The sequence below is a fragment of the Chiloscyllium punctatum genome, chromosome 22, assembly GCF_047496795.1.
Source record: "Chiloscyllium punctatum isolate Juve2018m chromosome 22, sChiPun1.3, whole genome shotgun sequence".
Taxonomy (NCBI): Eukaryota; Metazoa; Chordata; class Chondrichthyes; order Orectolobiformes; family Hemiscylliidae; genus Chiloscyllium; species Chiloscyllium punctatum.
This window is the reverse complement of record NC_092760.1, coordinates 13,569,921-13,589,947: the sequence shown is the minus strand read 5'-3', so window position 1 is coordinate 13,589,947 and position 20,027 is coordinate 13,569,921. Positions and strand designations below refer to the sequence as shown.

The window sequence follows — 20,027 nt, the reverse complement described above, 5'->3', positions numbered from 1 at the left end:
ATGTAGATCCTGGTGGGATGGTAGGTGAGGACAAGGGGCCCTAGTGCTGTTGTCAACGGGAAGAAAGGGGATGAGATCTGAAATTCGGGAAATGGGTCAGGCCCAGCTTGGGAACGCTACAGCCTTCTGGACTAAGTATCAGGTTCAACAATTTAAGACTTGAGGCACCTTGTCCAATGTCCTTACTCAAAACCCCACACCCCAGACTTTATCACATGGTCTGTTATTAAAGAAAATCCATTGTTAGCCACTAATTGTCCCCATTAGTAGCTATTCATTCTCCAAGGCCAATCGTTATCCACTCTTTTGTCTGTCCAACTGTTCATCTCTCTTTGGGCTGTATGAGTAGCTCTTAAAGCCCACAATTGTTTCCATCCTCCATCTTGGATTAAAAGCCAGGGAACGATAGACCGGTGAGCCTGACATTGATGGTGAGCAGTTGTTGGAAGGAATCCTAAGGGATAAGGTTTACATGTATTTGGAAAGGCAAGGACTGATTAGGAATCATCACCATGGCCTTGTGTGTGAGAAATCATGTCTCACTAACTGGATTGTTACTTCTTCAAAAAACTCCAAGATTCATGAGGTCAGAGCGGTGGACGTGATCTACATGGACTTCAGTAACATGTTCAACAAGGTTCGTCATGGTAGACTGGACAGCAAGGTTAGCTCACACGGAATAGAGGGAGAACCAACTATTTGGATACAAAACTGGCTCGTATGTAGATGATAAAGGGTGGTGGTGGAGGGTTGCCTTTCAGACTAGAGGCCTGTGACCAGCGGAGTACCACAAGGATCGGTGCAGTGTCCACTGCTCTTCCTCATTTATGGATGTGAACATAGGAGCTGTGTTTAGTGCAGATGACACCAAAATTGGAGGTGTAACGGACAGGGAAGAAGGTTGCCTCAGAGCACACAGGATCTTGATCAGATGGGTCATATGGGCCGAGGAGTGGCATATGGAGTTTAATTTAGATAAATGTGAGGTGCTGCATTTTGGAAAGGTAAATCAGGGCAGGACTTACACACTTACTGGTAGTATCCCAGGGAGTGTTGCTGAACAGATTGACTTTAGAAAGAAAATTCATAGTTCCTTGAAAGTGGAGTTGCAGGTAGATAGGATATTGAAAAAATGCTTGGTATGCTTGCCTTATTGGTCAGTGCATTGAGTATAGGAGTTGGGAAGTCATTTTGCAGCTGTATTGGACATTGGTTAGGCCACTGTTGGAATACTGTGTGCAATTCTGATCTCCCTGCTATAGTAAGGATGTTGTGAAACTTGAAAAGGTTCAGAAAAGATTTACAAGGATGTTGCCAAGGTTGGAGGATCTGAGCTATAGGGAGAGGGTGAATAGACTGGAGCTATTTCCTCTGGAGCTTCGGAGGCTGATGGGTGATCTTATAAAATCTTGAGGGGCATGGATAGAGTAAATAGACAAAGTCTTTCACCGGGGGTTAGGGGAGTCCAAAACTAGAGGGTATAGGTTTAAGGTGAGAGGGGAAAAATTTAGAAGGAATCTAAGTGGCAAATCTTTCACACAGTGGGTGATGTGTGAATGGAATGAGCTGCCAGAGGAAGTGGTGAAGGCCTATACAATTACAACATTTAAAAGGCATCTGAATGGGTATATAAATAGGAAGAGTTTAGAGGGATAAGGGTTAAATGCTGGCACATGGGACTAGATTTATTTAGGATATCTGTTCAGCATGGACAAGTTGGACCGAAGGGTCTATTGCCATCTTGTATATCTCTATGAGTCTATCATTTACTCTTTACACCATCACCCCACCCTATCTTCTACACAAAAAAAAACTTTTTCCTAGCTATCATCAGTTCTGACGAGAAGTTACTGGACCTGAAATGTTAACCTTGATTTCCTAACACCGATGCTGCCAGACCTACTGAGCTTTTCCAGTAATTTCAGTTTTTGTTTCTGATTTCCACCATCTGCAGTTGTTTTGGTTTTTATTTATGGGAGGTGGGCATTGCTGGCTAGGACACCATTTATTGATCACCCTAACTGTCCTAGGGAAGGTGGTGATGAGCCGAGTTCTTGAACCACTGCAACCCTTAGGCTGTCGGGATGCCTACAGTACTGGTAGAGGGAGAGTTTGAGGATTTTGACCCAGCAATAGTGAAAGAACAACAATATTGTTCCTACTTTGATGGTATGCAAGTTGGAGAGAATTTGCAATCTTCCAAGTCTAAATTATAATAACAAACTTTCTGCAAGTGTATCACTAATACACCTCCAAATATAGTTTCAATAATACTCAAAATCTTAAAGCTTCAATGTTGCTGCAAATGCCAAGTTCTACTTGGAATAAGATAGATTAAGGGCAGTGCAGCCAAGTAAAGGAAATAACAACATTGAAAATACAGAGCTAGAAATGTGAACTTATTAGATTGAAGGTAGAACTCTAGAAATGTCATGAATGAAATGTTTAAGGCTCTGGAAAACAGATTAGTTGCAAGAATGTGAAAAGCATTTTAACAGGATGAAAACTTAAGTCAACCCTATTATTTTGAACAAGCTTTTACATTTTCTGCCCACCAGAAACAAAAATTGCAAACATTTTTCCTTCTGATATCTGTTTCAAATTAACTTTTCACCAAGAGTGTGTCTCTCTCTCTCTGGCCCTAAAACCATAACCTGAAATTTGTTAACTCGCTCTGCCACCTTTCACAAATTTGAGCCTCTGTTCTTTCACTATCACCTCTTAAAATTAGATCACTTGGCTTCAGAATCTCTACATTCCTTCCACCAAAAAGCATCACTTCACACTGTTCTCTGCTTTTTGTTAGCCACTCTTGGATGCACTGTCATTTAATTCCATGGGCTTCAAATCATTCTAATAATTATTATGTGATATTTAATTCAATGTCTTTTACAGGCATTAACACCCTTTGTTATTTCAAAGGACTCAACAAAATTAGTCAAATACAAATCTACTTTCAACAAATCCACAGTGGCTGTCATAGATAAACTCATATTTTTCAAAGTTTTAATTAATTGAAACCTTATTTCCAGATTTCCTGATCAACCACAGAGTGTAGACAGGACAACCTGCATCTATCAATGAAAGGATCTATATTTAAAGGGTTGCTTACAGGAATCAGAAGTGGTTGCATTCGGTGTTAAAATGAACAATTCCAGAAGGCAATGGAAGTGAGACATGGTAAGGCTTTGCCCAGTTTTAACGATTCTTTGGAGGAAAAGCTGAATGCAATGAGAATGTTAAGAGATGGGTTGTTTCACATAGGATGAAAAGGCCAGAATGGGCTTCAAAATTCTGAACGAGTTAGTAGCAGGAGTACAGCTTCAATGAGGTGGAGGTGCTGGTGTTGGACTGGGGTAGACAACGTCAGACGTCACACGACGCCTAGCCCAACAGGTTTGTTTGAATTCACAAGCTTTTGGAATGTAGCCCCTTCGTCACTTCACCTTACAAAGGGGCTGTGCTCCGAAAGCTTGTGATTTCAAAGAAACCTGTTGGACTATAACCTGGTGTCGTATGACTTCTAACTTACATCCCCAAGAACATTGATGCAGTACTGCTAAAAGGTTCAATGAACTCCTAAGGACAAGTGTCAAACTCCCATTAACTTACTCGATATTTTCCTGTGAACACACTTCAGAAGAGTTTGCAAATCTAATCATTCTTCTCTATTAAGGCATTGCCATGCAATTCAAGCTCATAGTTACTCTTTAGCACATTCCTGCATGCAGTCAGCCATCCTCCCATATTTTAAAGCGCTCATTCATAACTCTCTACAGGATGAGAATGCACAAATCCAGAAAGGGGCAGAGAACCACCAGCAGCCCTGCAATAATAGGCAACTTTTATTTATTCATTCTTGGGATAAGGGTATCGCTGGCTGGGCCCGCATTTATTGCCCATCCCTAGCTGCCCTGAGGGGAGTTAGGAGTCAACCACATTGCTGTGGGTCTGGAGTGACATGAGGTGAGACCAAGGAAGAAAGGACATTAGTGAACCAGATGAGGTTTTCGCATCTGGCAATCTCTTTATTCCAGATTTTTATTGAATTCAAAATTCCACCATCTGTCTTGGCTGGATTCGAACCCAGTGCTCAGAATATTACTTGGGTCTCTTGATTAACAGTCCAACGATGATACCAATAGGCCATCAACTCCCCTTAACCTAACTACCATAAAGGAGGGAGCCATGATAATGCCTCATGTACCTGGTGAAGGAATTAGATTTCAACCTTCCACTTGGTGCATATCTGCCACTCATTTGAGCTGTTTTCATTTCCAGCTGAAATATCAAGATCTACACATGATTTGATCCTCTCCTATATCACTTCTAGCTCACACCTTTCATTTCATCTTCAAGGGTGTTAGAAAAGTTGCAATATGAATAGGAGACACCTTCACAAGGAAGGCACTGTCACAGTACTCATGCAGAAACACATTTCTCACCAATGGTAATAAACCAAGTTGTCACATGGTCGATTGCAGACATCACCACCACCAACATGGCAAATTACCATAGTGGTGGAGTCCCTGATTTCAACTTTCCTTGGAAAATCTAGAAAATGCTCAACCACTTCAGGACAGAGCAGGAAAGATGTGTTTTTTTTTCACTAGGGAACATAAGGAAGAGATGAAATTGTGTCAGATCACATGTTGAACCTTTGTCCTAAAGACCCATTCCTTCTGGCACCACAACTGCGTCAGTTGAAACCATTGGATGTTAGCCTTGATAAGAAACTTTAACTGCTTTCCCACCCATCAGATAATTTAAAAAATCAGTAGATACTGGAAATCAGAATGAAATCCAAAATTCCAAACTGGAGTTCTGAAGGAGGGTCACTGGACCTGAAATGTTAACTGCTTTGCCTCCATAAGTAATAGTACTTAGTGGACTGGAGATGGTGGACTGGGACTGCAGTGGAAAGTCCAAAATAGACAGCCAGGAACCCCAAACTCTATAGCATGTTAGTCAATTTTGAGGCTTGGGTCATCCATAAATATATCAATTTTGGAGCAGCAACAGAAAATATTTGTTGTTCTGTGAGCATTTCCAGAGACATTGTACAGCCTTGGAGAGAAGTGGAAGGAGTCCATCTCTACCATACATGTCATGATGCATTAGTCACTTCTGTTGATGTTTCTCTGAGAAATGAGTGGCTATCTACACTGAGAGTTGAACGTGGCAGGCAACTGAATGTTTTGGCTGTCTTCACCAATGACTGCCCATGCTAAACAGAATGGAGGGAAGCCTTGCCTGGCCTGACTGAAGCGAGGAAAACTGCTCCATATTTCTCGGATACTAGGAAAATGCATTTGGACTATGAGGGATTTTGAGAATAGAATGGCTGAAAGTGAGGACTCATCTCAAGATGTTCCCATCTCTCATCCCTTGCACCCCCATACCCAACTCCAGACAGAGCTCCAAATAGTCCCTAGACTCAGTGGCTATCTATCTGTCCATTGTACAAGGACAGTTGGGGTAATCTACGGCAAGGAGAAAGTGAGGACTGCAGATGCTGGAGATCAGAGCTGAAAATGTGTTGCTGGAAAAGCGCAGCAGGTCAGGCAGCATCCAAGGAGCAGGAGAATCAACGTTTCGGGCATGAGCCCTGAAGAATGATTCCTGAAGAAGGGCTCATGCCCGAAACGTTGATTCTTCTGCTCCTTGAATGCTGCCTGACCCGCTGCGCTTTTCCAGCAACACATTTTCATACTCAGTAGACTAGGCAACATTTGTGAACAGGAAAATTAGAGTTTCAAGTTTGGATGATCTTTCATCAGAACTAAAGTTAGAAATGTAGTAGGGCTTTAAGTCAATGGAAGAAAGGGCAGGAAGAACAACAAAAAAGGTCTGTACTAAAGTGGAGGGTGGGAGAGATTAAATAACAAAAAAAAAGACCCCTTGTGCGTAAACCAAAGAGAATGACAATGAAATAAAATGTCATGAAATAAAAGCTGTGTCCAGACACGGGTATGATCTGCTAACTACTTAACAGCCACCTGTGTCTAATAATGAAGGGATGAAGAAAGAAATCTGAAACAACAAATGGCTGCAAAGAAGGCATCTGCCTTCAAGCTTCTCTTGCTGCTTTTCCAGCGATGTTGATTTGGCTGCTCTTCCTGTTCCTCATTCGAGGTCAATTGCATAACTGTTTAAATTGCTCCCATGCTGCTTTGAAGGCTGACTGCAGGCAAGTGCAGATCAAAGTGAAAAGTAGGTGAAATGATTTCCAAATAATAGTCTGTAAAAGAGTGAAAGCGCACACTAAGAAGCAAGTTGGTGAACATAAATCTTTCACGCAGGCATGGCAGTGGCTATGGAGTTCACCAATCAAGGGCTCCCCGCTGTGTTCTCAACTTTTTGCACTTAGTGATACAACTTGCAGCTCAGTAAACTTATGCATAGGCTGTTAAGCCAGAATTCTAGGTTAAAGGTTTTACTAGTTGGGCATTTAAATATTTAAATGACTGAATGACAGCTCCACAGGGGTTTGCTGTCTGCTTCAAAAAGCATGACAGTTAAAGGTAATATTGAATATGATCAGGTTGGATTTCTGACATACCAATACGTGTCAAGTTCTCGACTCTTCCCTGCATCTCAATCTGCACCATCTTGACTACGTCATTCTCCTAGAATACACATTTCATTAATGCCAATTTACTGTAATGCAATTGATGAACTGGGGACTCTGTTTCTAAAGTGTGAACTTTTAAAATGTGTGTTGGATTACATCGCCAACACTTTAAGTGCAATTTTTCTATAATGCAGGGTTGCACAAGAATGTAACCATCGCGTTATAGAAGAACCACCTGTATTAAACTCCTCTGCCTAGTTTCGCTGATTCTCTTGATTTACAACTGGTTCCCCAGCTCCTGCATAATGAGTCAACATCATAGCAGATATGTCTGTAGAAGTTGAGAGAACAATGGATGAAAGGCAGATGCTTGGGTAACTTCAATCTTTTGTGCATACAACACAGCATAGCAGTGGCACAGCCTGTCACTCTTTAGTAATTAAACAGGTTTCCAATTATGGAGATAGCGAGGTCTACAGTTGCTGGAAAGTCAGAGTTGTTAAAATGTGGAGCTGGAGAAAGCATAACAGGTCAAGCAGCATTAGAGGGGCAGGAGAGTCAACCTTTCGGGCCAGACCCCTCATCAGGGCTATGGAACTGATCTACACTGAACTGTGTAAACACCTGATGCTGACCAATGTAAACCACTTTTCCAAGGAACAGAACCCAAAGAGTGTCACAGCACCTTATTGGCCTACATTGGTTCAGGGGTCCAGATGACACAGTTTATTAGAACACTATTGTTTTGCCTCCACAAAGTAAATTCACCACAAAGTATGCAATGATGACTCCAGTTTTATAAAATGGAAAGACATATGCTTGCCTTAATGGATTCAAAAGTTCTTCTATATATATAAAATTTAAAAATGAACACAAATTCACTAACATCTTCCCATCATTATTAATAAACGGAAGTTGTATTTGGCTATTTGTATCAATTAAAAGAACCATTCACTTGAGTCTCCACATCATGTCCTTGTTCTATGATGTATATCCTTTTTAAAAAATTCATTCATTTTGTGGGATGTGGACGTCGCTGGCTGGCCAGCATTTATTGCCTGTCCCTAGGTGCACTGGTACATGTGGAAGTCTTAGTGAAATGCATCTTATAGAGGGGCAAAACCATAAACCAATCTCACAACCACTTTGGAGTCCCTAATCCTTGAAACCACTTTACAGATGATTGTACTATGTTTGTACAGTGTCAAAGTAGTTCTTCAGATACATTGGGGTCACGCCTCCTGCTGTTGAAATTGAGCTACTCTTGGATGTCTTCTGTAATTTATACTCCCAGACGTATGAAAGATTTTTATTAAGAATGCCTTTCACATAATTAAAAAGAGAATTTGCTTAGTAAACCATTGGATGTCACTGGTCTTTTCAGCCTTGCACGCAATACAACAATTCTAGCACTCAGGTGGGTATTACTATTTTTTGCTGGAATAAAACCTTAAAATTGTAAAAGAAAATGTTTTTGTTTACATGTTAATTAAAGATATCCCAATTATCAGCACAAATCACAAGTCATATCAACTAAGTTGTAAATAGATCAAACTAATGTCCGATTGCTTGGATGTGTCTTTCTCTCCTAACATCCATATACATTTGTACTTCTGTACTTTCTAACCACGTATTTCTTTCAATTTTGTAGATATACTCTCAATATGATAAATGTGGAATCACTGATACAGTCATCTCAGATCCCATTGACTGGAAGCAAATTATCCTCAATCCCAGGGACTGCCTAAGAGAACAATCCATTATTCTGCAAGTCACGCTAGATCTCTCTTTCTCGTTCATAACATGTGCCTCTCTGTCTCCCAATGTCCCTTTCCTTTTCCACTCTCCCGGTCTCCTTGTGTCAGATTCTCTTTAATCCTCACCCATGCCTTTGTTAGCTCAAAACTCTTCCAATACACTCCTGGTTGGCGTGCCACACTCTATCCTCACTAAATTTGAGATCACTAAAACTCTGCTGCCTGTATTCTACTTACTTTATCCATCATCCCTGTGTTTGATGACTAAGATTGGCTTCCAGTTAAACAACTTTTTCAATGATAATATTCTTAACCTTGTTTTTAAATCCCTCCAAGACCTCATCCCGCCCTCTCTCAATGACCTCCTCAAGCCTCAAATGCCAACTCTGACACTTGCAGAATACCAGAATTTAACTACTCCTCCTTTAGAATGCTCTTTAAAACCTCTCTCTTTGACCAAATTTTTGGCTATTTTAAGATCATCTTACATGGCTTGGTTTCACTTTTTCTTTGTGATGCTCCAGTGAAGTGCCTTGAAAAGTTTTACTATAGTGAAGACATAAAATAAATAGAAGTTGTTGTTAATATTCTTCTCCGTGTCGGAATGGTTCTCTGTGTGGCAGTAAATTTCAAGGATAAGGCCCACAACAATCAGATCAACTACTTGTTAAAAGTCTACCCAACTGTCTTTTCTATTCAAGTCAACAAAACTTAAACACAGGCATTATATTTGACAGATTGCTCAAAATGTTCCATCTGTTTCGTGTCCAGAAATTACCACTTGCAAAGAAAACCAGGTCAAGCACGTCTGAATATATTTCTCCCTCTCTACATCTGAACATATTTCATCTCTCATTCACTTTGATTATTCACAGAGGTAGGTATCACTAACAAGGCCAGCATTTACTGTCCATCCTCAATTGCCCTACAGAGCATCTACCTTAACTACCACAGTCTATGTGGTGCAAGTGTACCTACAGCGTGATTAGGTGGGGACTTCTAGCATTTTGACCCAGCAAAGAAGAAAGAACAGCAATACATTTTCATTTCAGGGTGGGTGAGCAACTTGGAAGGACTCTGTATATGGCAGTGCTTCATGCTGCCCTTGTTCTTTTAGGTGGAAAATCTGGGATGGGTTGACGCTTATAAAGAAATCTTGTCAGGTTGCTGCAGTGCATCTTGTAGAAAGCACTTACTACATCCACAGTGAGTCACTGATGGAGAAAGTAAATGTGGATGGGATGCAGCATTTGAAAAAAAATATCAAACTAATTACTTTTTAAAAAAATTGAATTTCCTGAAGAGTTCTGCTGAATTAAATGTTTACTCTCCATCTGGAAAACAATACCCTTGCTGGCAACAAGCACAAACTGACAACATGGGAGCTTATGATGTGCATGATAAAAGGTTGTCTGCAAGTTCTTTGTGTGACTGCCATTTTATGTACTCCTTTTCCCAGTGTGGGATAGTGTCCAAAGGATCCACTCTGAATTGCTCACTTCAAACATTATCTCATGATTAGGGAACCATTTGACAGTTGACCACAACCAGCAGCTAAATTGGCATACAAAGAATTGGAGTAGGGTCATCGAGATGGAGAGCACAGATGGTCCAACTCGCCCATGCCGACCAGATATCCAAAATTAATCTAGCCCCATTTACCAACACTTGGCCCATATCCCTCTAAACCCTTCCTAATCATATACCCATCCAGATGCCTTTTAAATCCTGTAATTATACCAGCCTTCACCACTTCCTCTGGTAGCTCATTCTACACATGCATCGCTGTCTGTATGAAAAAATCTGCCCATACATCCCTTTTCGATTCTTCCCCCTCACCCTAAACCTATGCCCTCTAGTTCTGGACTCCTCCACTTACACTATCCATGCCCCTTATGATTTTAATAAACCTCTATAAGGTCACCCCTCAGCCTCTGACATTCGAGGGAAAATAGCCCCAGCCTATTCAACCTCTCCCTTTAGCTCAAACCCTTCAATCCTGGCAACATTCTTGTAAGTCCTTTCTAAACCCTTTCAAGTTTCACATCTTTCCAGAATTGCACACAATATTCCAAAAATGGCCTAACAAATGTTCTGTACAGCCGCAACATAACCTCTTGTATAATTGGTGCTCTAACCAGTAAAGGAAAGCATACTAAACACCATCTTCACTATCCTATCTACCTGCAGCTCTACTTTCAATGAATTATGAACCTGCAATCCAAGGTCTCTTTGTTCAGCAACACTCCCCAGGACCTTTCCATTAAGTGTACAAGTCCTGTCCTGATTTGCTTTTCCAAAATACCCTACCTCACATTTATCTAAATTAAACTCCATCTGCCACTTCTCGGCCCATTGATCAAGATCCTGTTGTACTCAGAGGTAACCGTCTTTGTTGTCCACTACACTTCCAATTTTGGTGTCATTTGCAAACTTTCTAACCATACCTGCTATGATCACATCTAAATCATTCATATAAATGATGAAAAGCAGTGAACCCAGCACTGATCCTTGCTGCAATCTGAAAGGCAACCCTCCACTCTACCCTCCATCTTCTACCTTTAAATAAATAATTATTTTATTTTGGAAGATACCAAATTTTCTGAGTGCTGTGTGAGCCACGCAATGGGAAATTATTCTGCAATGTATCTGACTTTGATTTTGTAGATGGTAGAAAGGTTCTAGGTAGTCAAAAGTGGAGTTACTCACCAGAGAAAACCATAATATCATAAGACATGAAAGCAGAGTGGGCCACTCAGCATATCAAGTTTGCTCTGCCATTCAAAGAGATCATGGCTGATTTGATATTCCTTCATTTCACTTTCCATATTCCTCGATTCCCTTACTGACTGAAAATCTGTCTATCTCAGCCTTTAATGTACTTCATGTCCCAGCTTCTATAGCCCTTTGCGGTAAAGAACTCCACAGATTCACAACCCTTTGAGAGGAGAAATTCCTCATCTCTGTCTTAAATGTGCAACCCTCTTATTCTGAGATTATGTTCTCTGGTCTTAGACTGTCCCACAAGGAGAAAAAAAAACTTTCCTCACCTACCCTATCAAGTCCTCTAAGAATTCTTTAAAAATTTTTTTTAATAGAATCCCTACAGAGTGGAAACAGGCCCTTCAGCCCAGCAAATCCACAGACCCTCCGAAGAGTAACCCACCCAGACCCCTACCCTACATTTCCCCTTGACTAATGCTCCTAACCTGCACATCCCTGAACACTATGGGCAATTTAGCATAGCCAATTCACCTGACCTGCACATCTTTGGACTCTGGGAAGAAACCAGATCACCTGGAAGAAACCCACACAAGAGAATGTGCAAACTCCACACAGACAGTCGCCTGAGGCTAGAATCGAATCCGGGTCCCTGGAGCAGTAGTGTTAACCACTGAGCCACCATGCCATCCAATCTTGTATGTTTCAATAAGATTGCTTCTCATTCTTCTATTTTCCAACAATACAGGCTCAATCTTCTCAACTTCTCTTCATAAGACAGCGCTCCAAACCTGGTATCAGCCTCGTGAATCTTCTGTGGACTGCCTCAAATACCAGTATATCTTTCCTAAAATAAGGGATCCAAAACTATTCACAGAATTCCAGATGTGGTCTGAATAGTACCTTGTATAGCTTTCGCAAAACCTCCCTATTTTATACTCCATTTTCTTTTATATAAAGGGAATATCCTCTGATCTGTGCTTTTTGCAATAGTACTTATACAGCTGGCCCAATCAGGTTTTTGATCAATGCTGGCCTGCAGGACGGTTAAAGCAGTGAATCCAGTGACTGTAATCTTATTGAATAGTAAGAGGAAGTAGTTAGACACTGTCTTAGTAAAAAGGTCAATATGTGCCAGTAGCGTGGCTCTTATGTTCCTTGCCACTTCATAGCCCAAGCTTGAATGTTTTCCAGTCCTGCTCTGAGACACACGCACCAAACAACCCCACCATTTTGTGGTCAACCACTTCAACCCCCCCTCCCATTCCACCAAGGACATGCAAGTCATGGGCCTCCTCCACTGCCAGATCCTAGCCATCCGACGCCTGCAGGAAGAACGCCTCATCTTCTGCTTTGGGACTCTCCAACCATACCACATCAACGTGTATTTCACCAGTTTTCTTAACTCCTCTCGCCCCACCTCATCCCAGATCCAACCCTCCAATTCGGCACTACCCTTTTGAACTGTCCTACCTGTCCATCCGCATGCCCCGCCCCCCCAACAGTCCTGATGAAGGGCTTATGCCCAAAATGTCATTCCTCCAGCTCCTCAGATGCTGCCTGAGGTGTTGTGCTTCTCCAGCACCACACTTTGCAACTCTGATCTCCAGCATCTGCTGTCCTCACTTTCTCCAGGTCCTGCTCCAGCTCTAAAGAGCTGCAAATCATGAGCAATCATCACTGAACACTTTCCATTGCTGCTCTTATGATGGAAGGATAGTCATTGATGAAACTTTTGCACTCAGGACAATATCTGAAGAATTCCTGTAGCCACGGTTCAGAGCCAATTTGGTTGGCCTCCAACAACCATTATCTAGTGGAAAGTTTTCTACTTAATTTCTATTTAAATCAATTTTAACTCTGTCTTCTTGACACTGTATGCAAACAAGTTTTGTCTTGATGCAAAGAACAGCAACTCTCACCTCACCGGTGCAATTCAGCACCTTTGTCCAGTTTTGAACCAAAACTGTAAGGGGCTCTGGAATGGTGTGACCTTTGCAAACTAAGCATCCGTTTACAATTAATTGGTGAATAAATACTGCTTGCTACTAATTTCGTGATAATTTTAATATGGCTCTTGAGTAAGCAAAATGCAGCATAAATGGCCAGATTGCAGTTGTACTGCTCTTTATAGCCAGGGACATGCCTGGTCGATCCACCTTGTTGGGTAGATGCTCGAGTTGCAGTTGTACTAGAACAACTTGGCTAGAAACACAGCCAATTCTAAAGTGCAAACCTTTAGCACTACACCCAATAGGTCATTGGGGCCCACTGTCTTTACTCTATCCAACACAGGCAGCCATTTCTTAAGGATGTTCAGGACATTGAGAAGACAGCAGGGCAGCTGGATTAGTTTCAAATTATTTTACAAAAGAATTAGTGTTGTCTAGATGCACCAAACAACCTTTTCTGTAAATATGATTCCATAATGGAAATTGATACAACTGGTGGGAAAAATATGCACAATTCTGACAGAGGTGGCATAGCCAGAGAGTTCAGGGAAAACAAGGCCTGTTGATTTTAATGGAATGGATTTATTTAAATAAATATCCCTGAAGTCCCACACAAGGCCATACAGATTCACAGTTTGGCTGGCAGGTGAGAGCAGAAATTTGAAGGGAGTCAGTGGGAGATGAGGCCTGATGGCGATCAGACAATTCTAGTGTGATTGGGTACCAATTGGGGATGGACATCTTACTGCATTCCATTTAGATGTGATAGATCCAACATTGCTGGCAGAAGAAAGATAGAATACAAAAGTAAGGGGGAAATTGCAGCAGCTCTGCAAAATTTCCAATGTAGGTTGCACACAGGCTAGACCCATTGAATCAATACACACTTGCAGTTGTGCAGGAAACTTTAGACAAATTGTTGAGAGCTCCAAACAAAACTTTGACTCTGTACACAATCTTCTAGTCCCCCTAAGACACTGAGGACTGCAAATATTACACCCCTATTGAGAAAAGGAAAGGGTTTCACTTCGATGATGGTGAAACTGAGAAATTTGCTACAATTAGGTTTCTGTTGCAGTACTGAATAGCCCTCACCAAAGTCTTAAACTGCTCTGTATGTGACTGTGACCAGAGTAAATTGTCCCTCATTAGTTTTTTTTAACTGGACAAAGCACAGAATACAAAAGCAGGGATGTAATGCTGGAACTATATTAAACACTGGTTAGACTACATCAGGAAATGTGTATGTTTCTGGTCACCACGTTAATGAAGTGATGATTGCTCTGGACAGCAGAGAGAAGAGATTTACAAGAATGTTTCCAAGACTTAAAAACTGCAGTAACAAGGAAAGTTTGGACAGACTAAGGTTGTTTTCCTTAGAACAGAGGAGACAAGAGGTGAATTAATTGAGGTGCTCAAAATTATGAGGGACCTCCACAGATTAGACAGGGAACACTTGTTCCTTCTCGTGGGGATGTCAATTATCAGGGGGCACAGTTTTCAGGTGATTGGTAGAAGGATTAGAGGGGCTGTAAGAAAATACCTATTTAATCAGAAGCTGGTGGGTGTCTAGAATACACTGCCCAGTTTGGTGGTTGAAGTGGAAATTCTCAACTTGTTAACCTGAAGTGGTGTACCTGCAAGAGCATGGAGTTTGTGCTTGTCGACTGCTCCTCATAAGTGGGAAAGAAAGGCGGAAGTCAACTTGTAATATGAAAGCCTGCCGCTGCAGACAGTAAAAATTACATCATAGTAATGGGACTTCCAGCACTTGGCAGAAGCAAGTCCTGACGTCAGTAGCTGGCCCCAACTGAAAAGTAGCTCAATCATTCCAGAAAACACCAGAGCTCAGTAGGGGTCACCACCAGGAGTTCAAGAAGAACCTGAGAAGGACAATGGCTGCCCTTGAAGGGACTTGTGGGATTTTTGGCTGGGGCAGGATCCTGGAGCTCACGAAGGGGAAGAGGAAGATGGGGAGCAATAATAATGCTATTAAATGTCAGGGGGTGACAGTTAGTTCCTCTCTTGTTGAAGATGGTCATTGACTGTCACTTGTGTGGCTTGAATGTTACTTGCCAATTATCAGCCCAACCATGGATCTGGTCTGAAAATAGATATACATTCCAGCAGTTCATGAGGGCATACCTCCAACACTTTGTCAAGGACAATTAAGGATGGACAATACATACTGCTAGACTTGTCTTCAAATGTCATATTCATGAATGAAAAAACGATATTTATACCATACAACACAGAAGTAAACTTTCAGTCGATCATAACTTAGCCTAAGTTTTGACTCCTAAGTTGGCTAGTGGGAGTTAATGAAATTTTCATGTTTGCTACATTCACTACTGGAAGAAGTGTCCCAAATGGCAGAATCTTTGTTCCACGTTGCAGGACTGAGTTGAGCCTGCAGTCCATAGATGCAGATTGGAGGCAGCTAAAGATGCTGCCAGATGACGAAGGAGTCTGTTCAAAAGGCCACGTTCCATCTCTAGGGTTTCATAAACATTAGAGCATCTAGCTGCGATCCCTCAAACCACCTCACATCCCCACCTACCTTCCATGTCCATATATGCAAGCTCATGCCTCTCCACCGAACTGCTATTGCCCCTTTTAGGCCCTATGTTGATTCATGACTCACTACTTTTGCCTTTTACCCCTCAAAGCAACACATCCAGATTTCTCCACGAGCAAACCTCAGGAATCATGCTGAGACGAAATAAAGTTCAAAATGTCTTTGTTCACAAGATAATAAAAACAGTCCCACTTATGTAAGTGCTTAATTACTTATTACAAAAAAACTGACTGGTCATATCGCCACACCAAGACAGCTAATCCTTTAATAAACTTTTGAAACTGTCAATCAATTGAAGAGAAATCCTTCTCCCTCTCCCCCCACCCCCCACAATCTGATGAAAATAGCAAATAGAAAATAGGCAATAATTCTGTAATGACAGCACCTGGGGTCTCAGGGTTAAGCCAGTAAATGGCTGCTGAAACTGCTGAAATGGATTTTTTCACATCTCACAGGCACAAGGTCTTTTTCTGAGCTGGTCAGTTAAATAAATTAACAACTTGACAGTTATTCTTATCTAGGTAAAAACAATGACTGCAGATGCTGGAAACCAGATTCTAGATTAGTGGTGCTGGAAGAGCACAGCAGTTCAGGCAGCATCCGAGGAGCGGTAAAATTGACGTTCCGGGCAAAAGCCCTTCATCAGGAATAAAGGCAGAGAGCCTGAAGCAATTATGAGTTTTCTAAAGATTCATTACTCCCACATGGCAGGATAAGGGCTTTAGCCCATGAAAGATTATATTGTTTACACTCAACTCAGCATAATTCAAGATGCAGTATTCCCACATATGGAAGTTCTGGTCTGATGAAAGAAGGAACCATTGGAAATGGAGGCAGAACTTCAGATCTAGGTCCTGTTTGCCATTTGAAGGTTCCTGGAGTCTCCAGGACTCTGCAAAAGCAGGCCTTTGAAAACATTAGTCTGACTCCTCTGTTCTTTCCTCCTAGTCTTGAACATCTTTCTTTTTTAGATATATCAGCAATTTACTTTCGATTACTTTTATCAACCTGCCTCCAGCTTTTCAACAATAAATACTGGAATGATAATAATTTGCTACATAATAACATTTCTCACATCCATCTGGTTCTTTTGCTGATGATCTTAAATCTATGTTCTGTGTTATTAACTCACTAGCAAGCTTTGCCTCTTGATCTCCATGAACAGTTTTACTGAATTTTCCCTTTCCTGCCTTAACAGGAACAATCTTAGCTTCTCTTGACTTTTCAACCAAACAGTGCTCCGCATAGAATCACAGAATCTCTACAGTGTGGAAGCAGGCCAGTCAGCTTATTGAGTCCACACTAACCTTCTGAACAGCATAAGACCAAACCCACCCCTCCACCCTATTCCAGTAACCTGCATTTTCCATGGCTAATCCATCTAGCCTGCACATCCCTAGACACTAAGGGCAATTTAGCATGGTCAATCCACCAAACCTTCATTATTTTAGACTGCAGAAGAAAACTGGAGCACCTGGAGGAAACCCACGCAGAATTTGCAAACTATACAGAGTTGCCTGAGGCTGGAATGGAACCCAGGTCCCTGGCACTATGAGGCAGCATTGCTAAGCACTAAGCCTTCATGCTGCTCACCTGTCATTCTACCAATAATGTTCTCTGAACTCTCTACAAGACCTTGCAATCACTCACTCAAAAATAAATACACCCCACATAACTGTACACAAACATGCCAAGTTAATAACTTAACATGCCATCTTTTCTTGTAGTTTAACCCCCCATGACTGGAAAGTAGTTTTATTCTGTGAATTCAAATAGAAATTATACTTGTGTCTCCTAAATCTGCTTCACTTTGGTGTTTTTGGTAAACTGGCAGAAATAATTATTATACAATTTAGCTATTTTCACTTGAATGCAGATAATCAAATAAAGAAGAATTTTATATAAAAAGATAAATCTTACCGATGGCTGGCTCTGTCGCATACGTTTACGAGTAGCTACTGCTTTCAGATTGCGACATATATCTTCAAAAGTTGAAGGTTGCAACCTATGTTGCAGGCGTGGTGGCTCTTGTAGTGAAGGATATTGGTGCTGTGGAAGCTGACGATGAAGTGGATGTTGAGGACATGGTGCTGCTAATGGCAATGGCTGAAGGTCTTCTTGCTGCCACAAAAACGTCTTCTGGTCGGGTAGATGTTGCTGGGACTGTGATATTTGGTGAGGGGATGACTGCTGCTTCTGAGGTAATTGGTGTGGTGACTGTTGTTGGAGTTGTGACAATTGATTTGGAGATTGTTGTTGGAGTTGTGGCAATTGATCTGGAGACTGTTGTAGTTGTGGCAATTGATGTGGCGACAGCTGTTGGAGTTGTGGCAATTGTTGCGGTGACTGCTGGTGGAGTTGTGGCAATTGTTGTGGCGATTGTTGCTGTAGAGTTAACTGATGTGGTGACTGTTGCTGGAGTTGTGTCAACTGGTTTGAATTCATTGGAAGCAGCTGTTGATGTTGGTTGTTATTGTGTGGTACATCACAGAGCTGTTCTGAGATGGTTTTCTGCTGATATTGATGATTTGGGTGGTCTGGGTAATATTGTTGGTTATGAAGCTGTTCTGGAGTTTCATCACATTGTTCAACCTTAAGCTCAGGTTCTGAACACTTTTGTTGTGTCTGTTGAGATTCTGGATGTTGCTGATCCACTGGTTGTTGCTCTTCTGGATGCTGAGTTTGATACTGTTGCTGAGTTGGTGCATGATGAGAATGATGTTGAGAATAATGGTGTTGAACTTTATCGTTTAAAGGTTGTTGTTGGTGGTCTGGTACCACAGGTACCAGAGTGCTTCCTTCTTCTCTAACATCTGATTGCAAGAGATATAGTCTGTAGTACTGGACAAGATTTTCCAGAAAGGCAAATGTAGCCACAGAAGGAACTTAAAAAATAAAACACAAGTTAATCGCATCAAAATCAATGACTACAAGGGAATAATTGATGAAAAATTGTCATACAATAATAAACAAGTCATTGAAAAATAGACTGCTAAATTTTCTAAGTATTACTTATTATTTGCATGAAGTTATTTGTGCAGAGTAGACAGTATCTCTTTTGTTGGAACACATAGGCTGTATTTAAAAACAATAATAAAAATATTGAAAGAGAGAGAAAGAAAATGCCACGTAAGAAACTTCCCATTACTTTTAGGGGGAAAATATAGTTTCCTCTCTCCCCAAAACTCCCATCAAACTCTTAACCTTTGCAAAATATCCGTTATTCTATATTCATTTGCTTCCTATCTTTCTGGTGCACAATTTCTTTAGTCATGTGGGATTAGTTCAGTCTAAAATCATGTTTCTCCTTTGAATCTATTGACAGTACTAAGCACTTCAACCTGTCTTTTCCTGTACAAATAAAAAAATTGCATAATGTATTAACCATCTTACCAAATACATTAACCTTCTAAAAGTAGTATCCTGCATTTCTTCCAGATATGAAAAGCACACTATTAAGTTTTATTTTAATGAAGGTGAAGTGAACCATCTAGAACAATGACAAGTAATTTCACAAAACAAAGTAATAATTTCCAGATTAAACTGCATGGCACTAGAAGGTCACCTAATTAGAAAGTAGTACATTCTAATTGGTGATGATTTATTTAGGGTTTACTAAAATTGACTTGGAAATAAGATCAGACATTTCTTCTGTTCTTACACTTAACAATACTAAATGGTTTATGATAAGAAGATATTATTTGTTTTCAAGAGTTTAAGGTTCAGTCATTCACAATAGATCTATAATCCATATAATAAGACTGTGTTTCAATCCTGGTGAGAGGATAAAGCATTCAAGATGTACAGTAATACATACTGCAAAAAAAAATGGGGAAATACTTAATGAAGGCAATGAGGGTCATACCAGCTCAACTGACATCCAAAGCCTAATGTCCTCCACTCAAAGGCCCAAGGTATTAAATGCCTCCAGCCAGGAGCTGAACTTCCACAGAATCAAGGACCTCAGAGGCAGAAATCTCATTCTTGAGAGCTGCAAGTTCATCAGAGGTCAGGAGCAGTCACTGCAAGTAATGCCACAGGGGGAGTTGTAGTAGTTGCCAGAAATGCACAGTGAGGAATCCTAGGATCAGCAAGGCACTCAAGTCACAGATGAACAATGACAGGACAGAGTTATTGGATGGAATTTGTTGCAGAGGACACGAGACAACAGCTAGAACATGAATTGCCCTTTCCAGGGACGGATTCCTCACTCATTCACTGTATCTTTGAATGAACAGAGTATCTGTCCGTACCTAGAAGCCTAATTCTTTCAAGCATTCCATATGACAAGTCTCCTGCTGCTGTTGGGGTGAATAAACGGTGGCAGGATGACACCCTTTAGGGAGTATTAATTGTCCTTTATGGGCTTTGGTAGGCAGGGAGATGAAATAGCTGCCCACAAGACAACCACTCTTCACTTAATCGGGCAGAGGTAGGAAGACCAC

General features: G+C 41.1%; 1 protein-coding gene across 8 annotated transcripts in view; it reads right to left on the bottom strand.

Annotated features, from left to right (window-relative positions):
* prdm11 (PR domain containing 11) overlaps positions 1–20,027 on the bottom strand; it is a 185,331-nt gene that overhangs the window by 47,736 nt on the left and 117,568 nt on the right. For 3 of the 8 annotated variants that reach the window (XM_072591829.1, XM_072591830.1, XM_072591828.1), the window contains exon 9: positions 17,503–18,467. The exons of the other annotated variants lie outside the window; for them this stretch is intronic. In XM_072591829.1, coding sequence (XP_072447930.1) covers positions 17,503–18,467 — 965 coding nt within the window. The remainder of the gene's footprint in view (positions 1–17,502; positions 18,468–20,027) is intronic. 8 annotated transcript variants of the gene reach the window in all.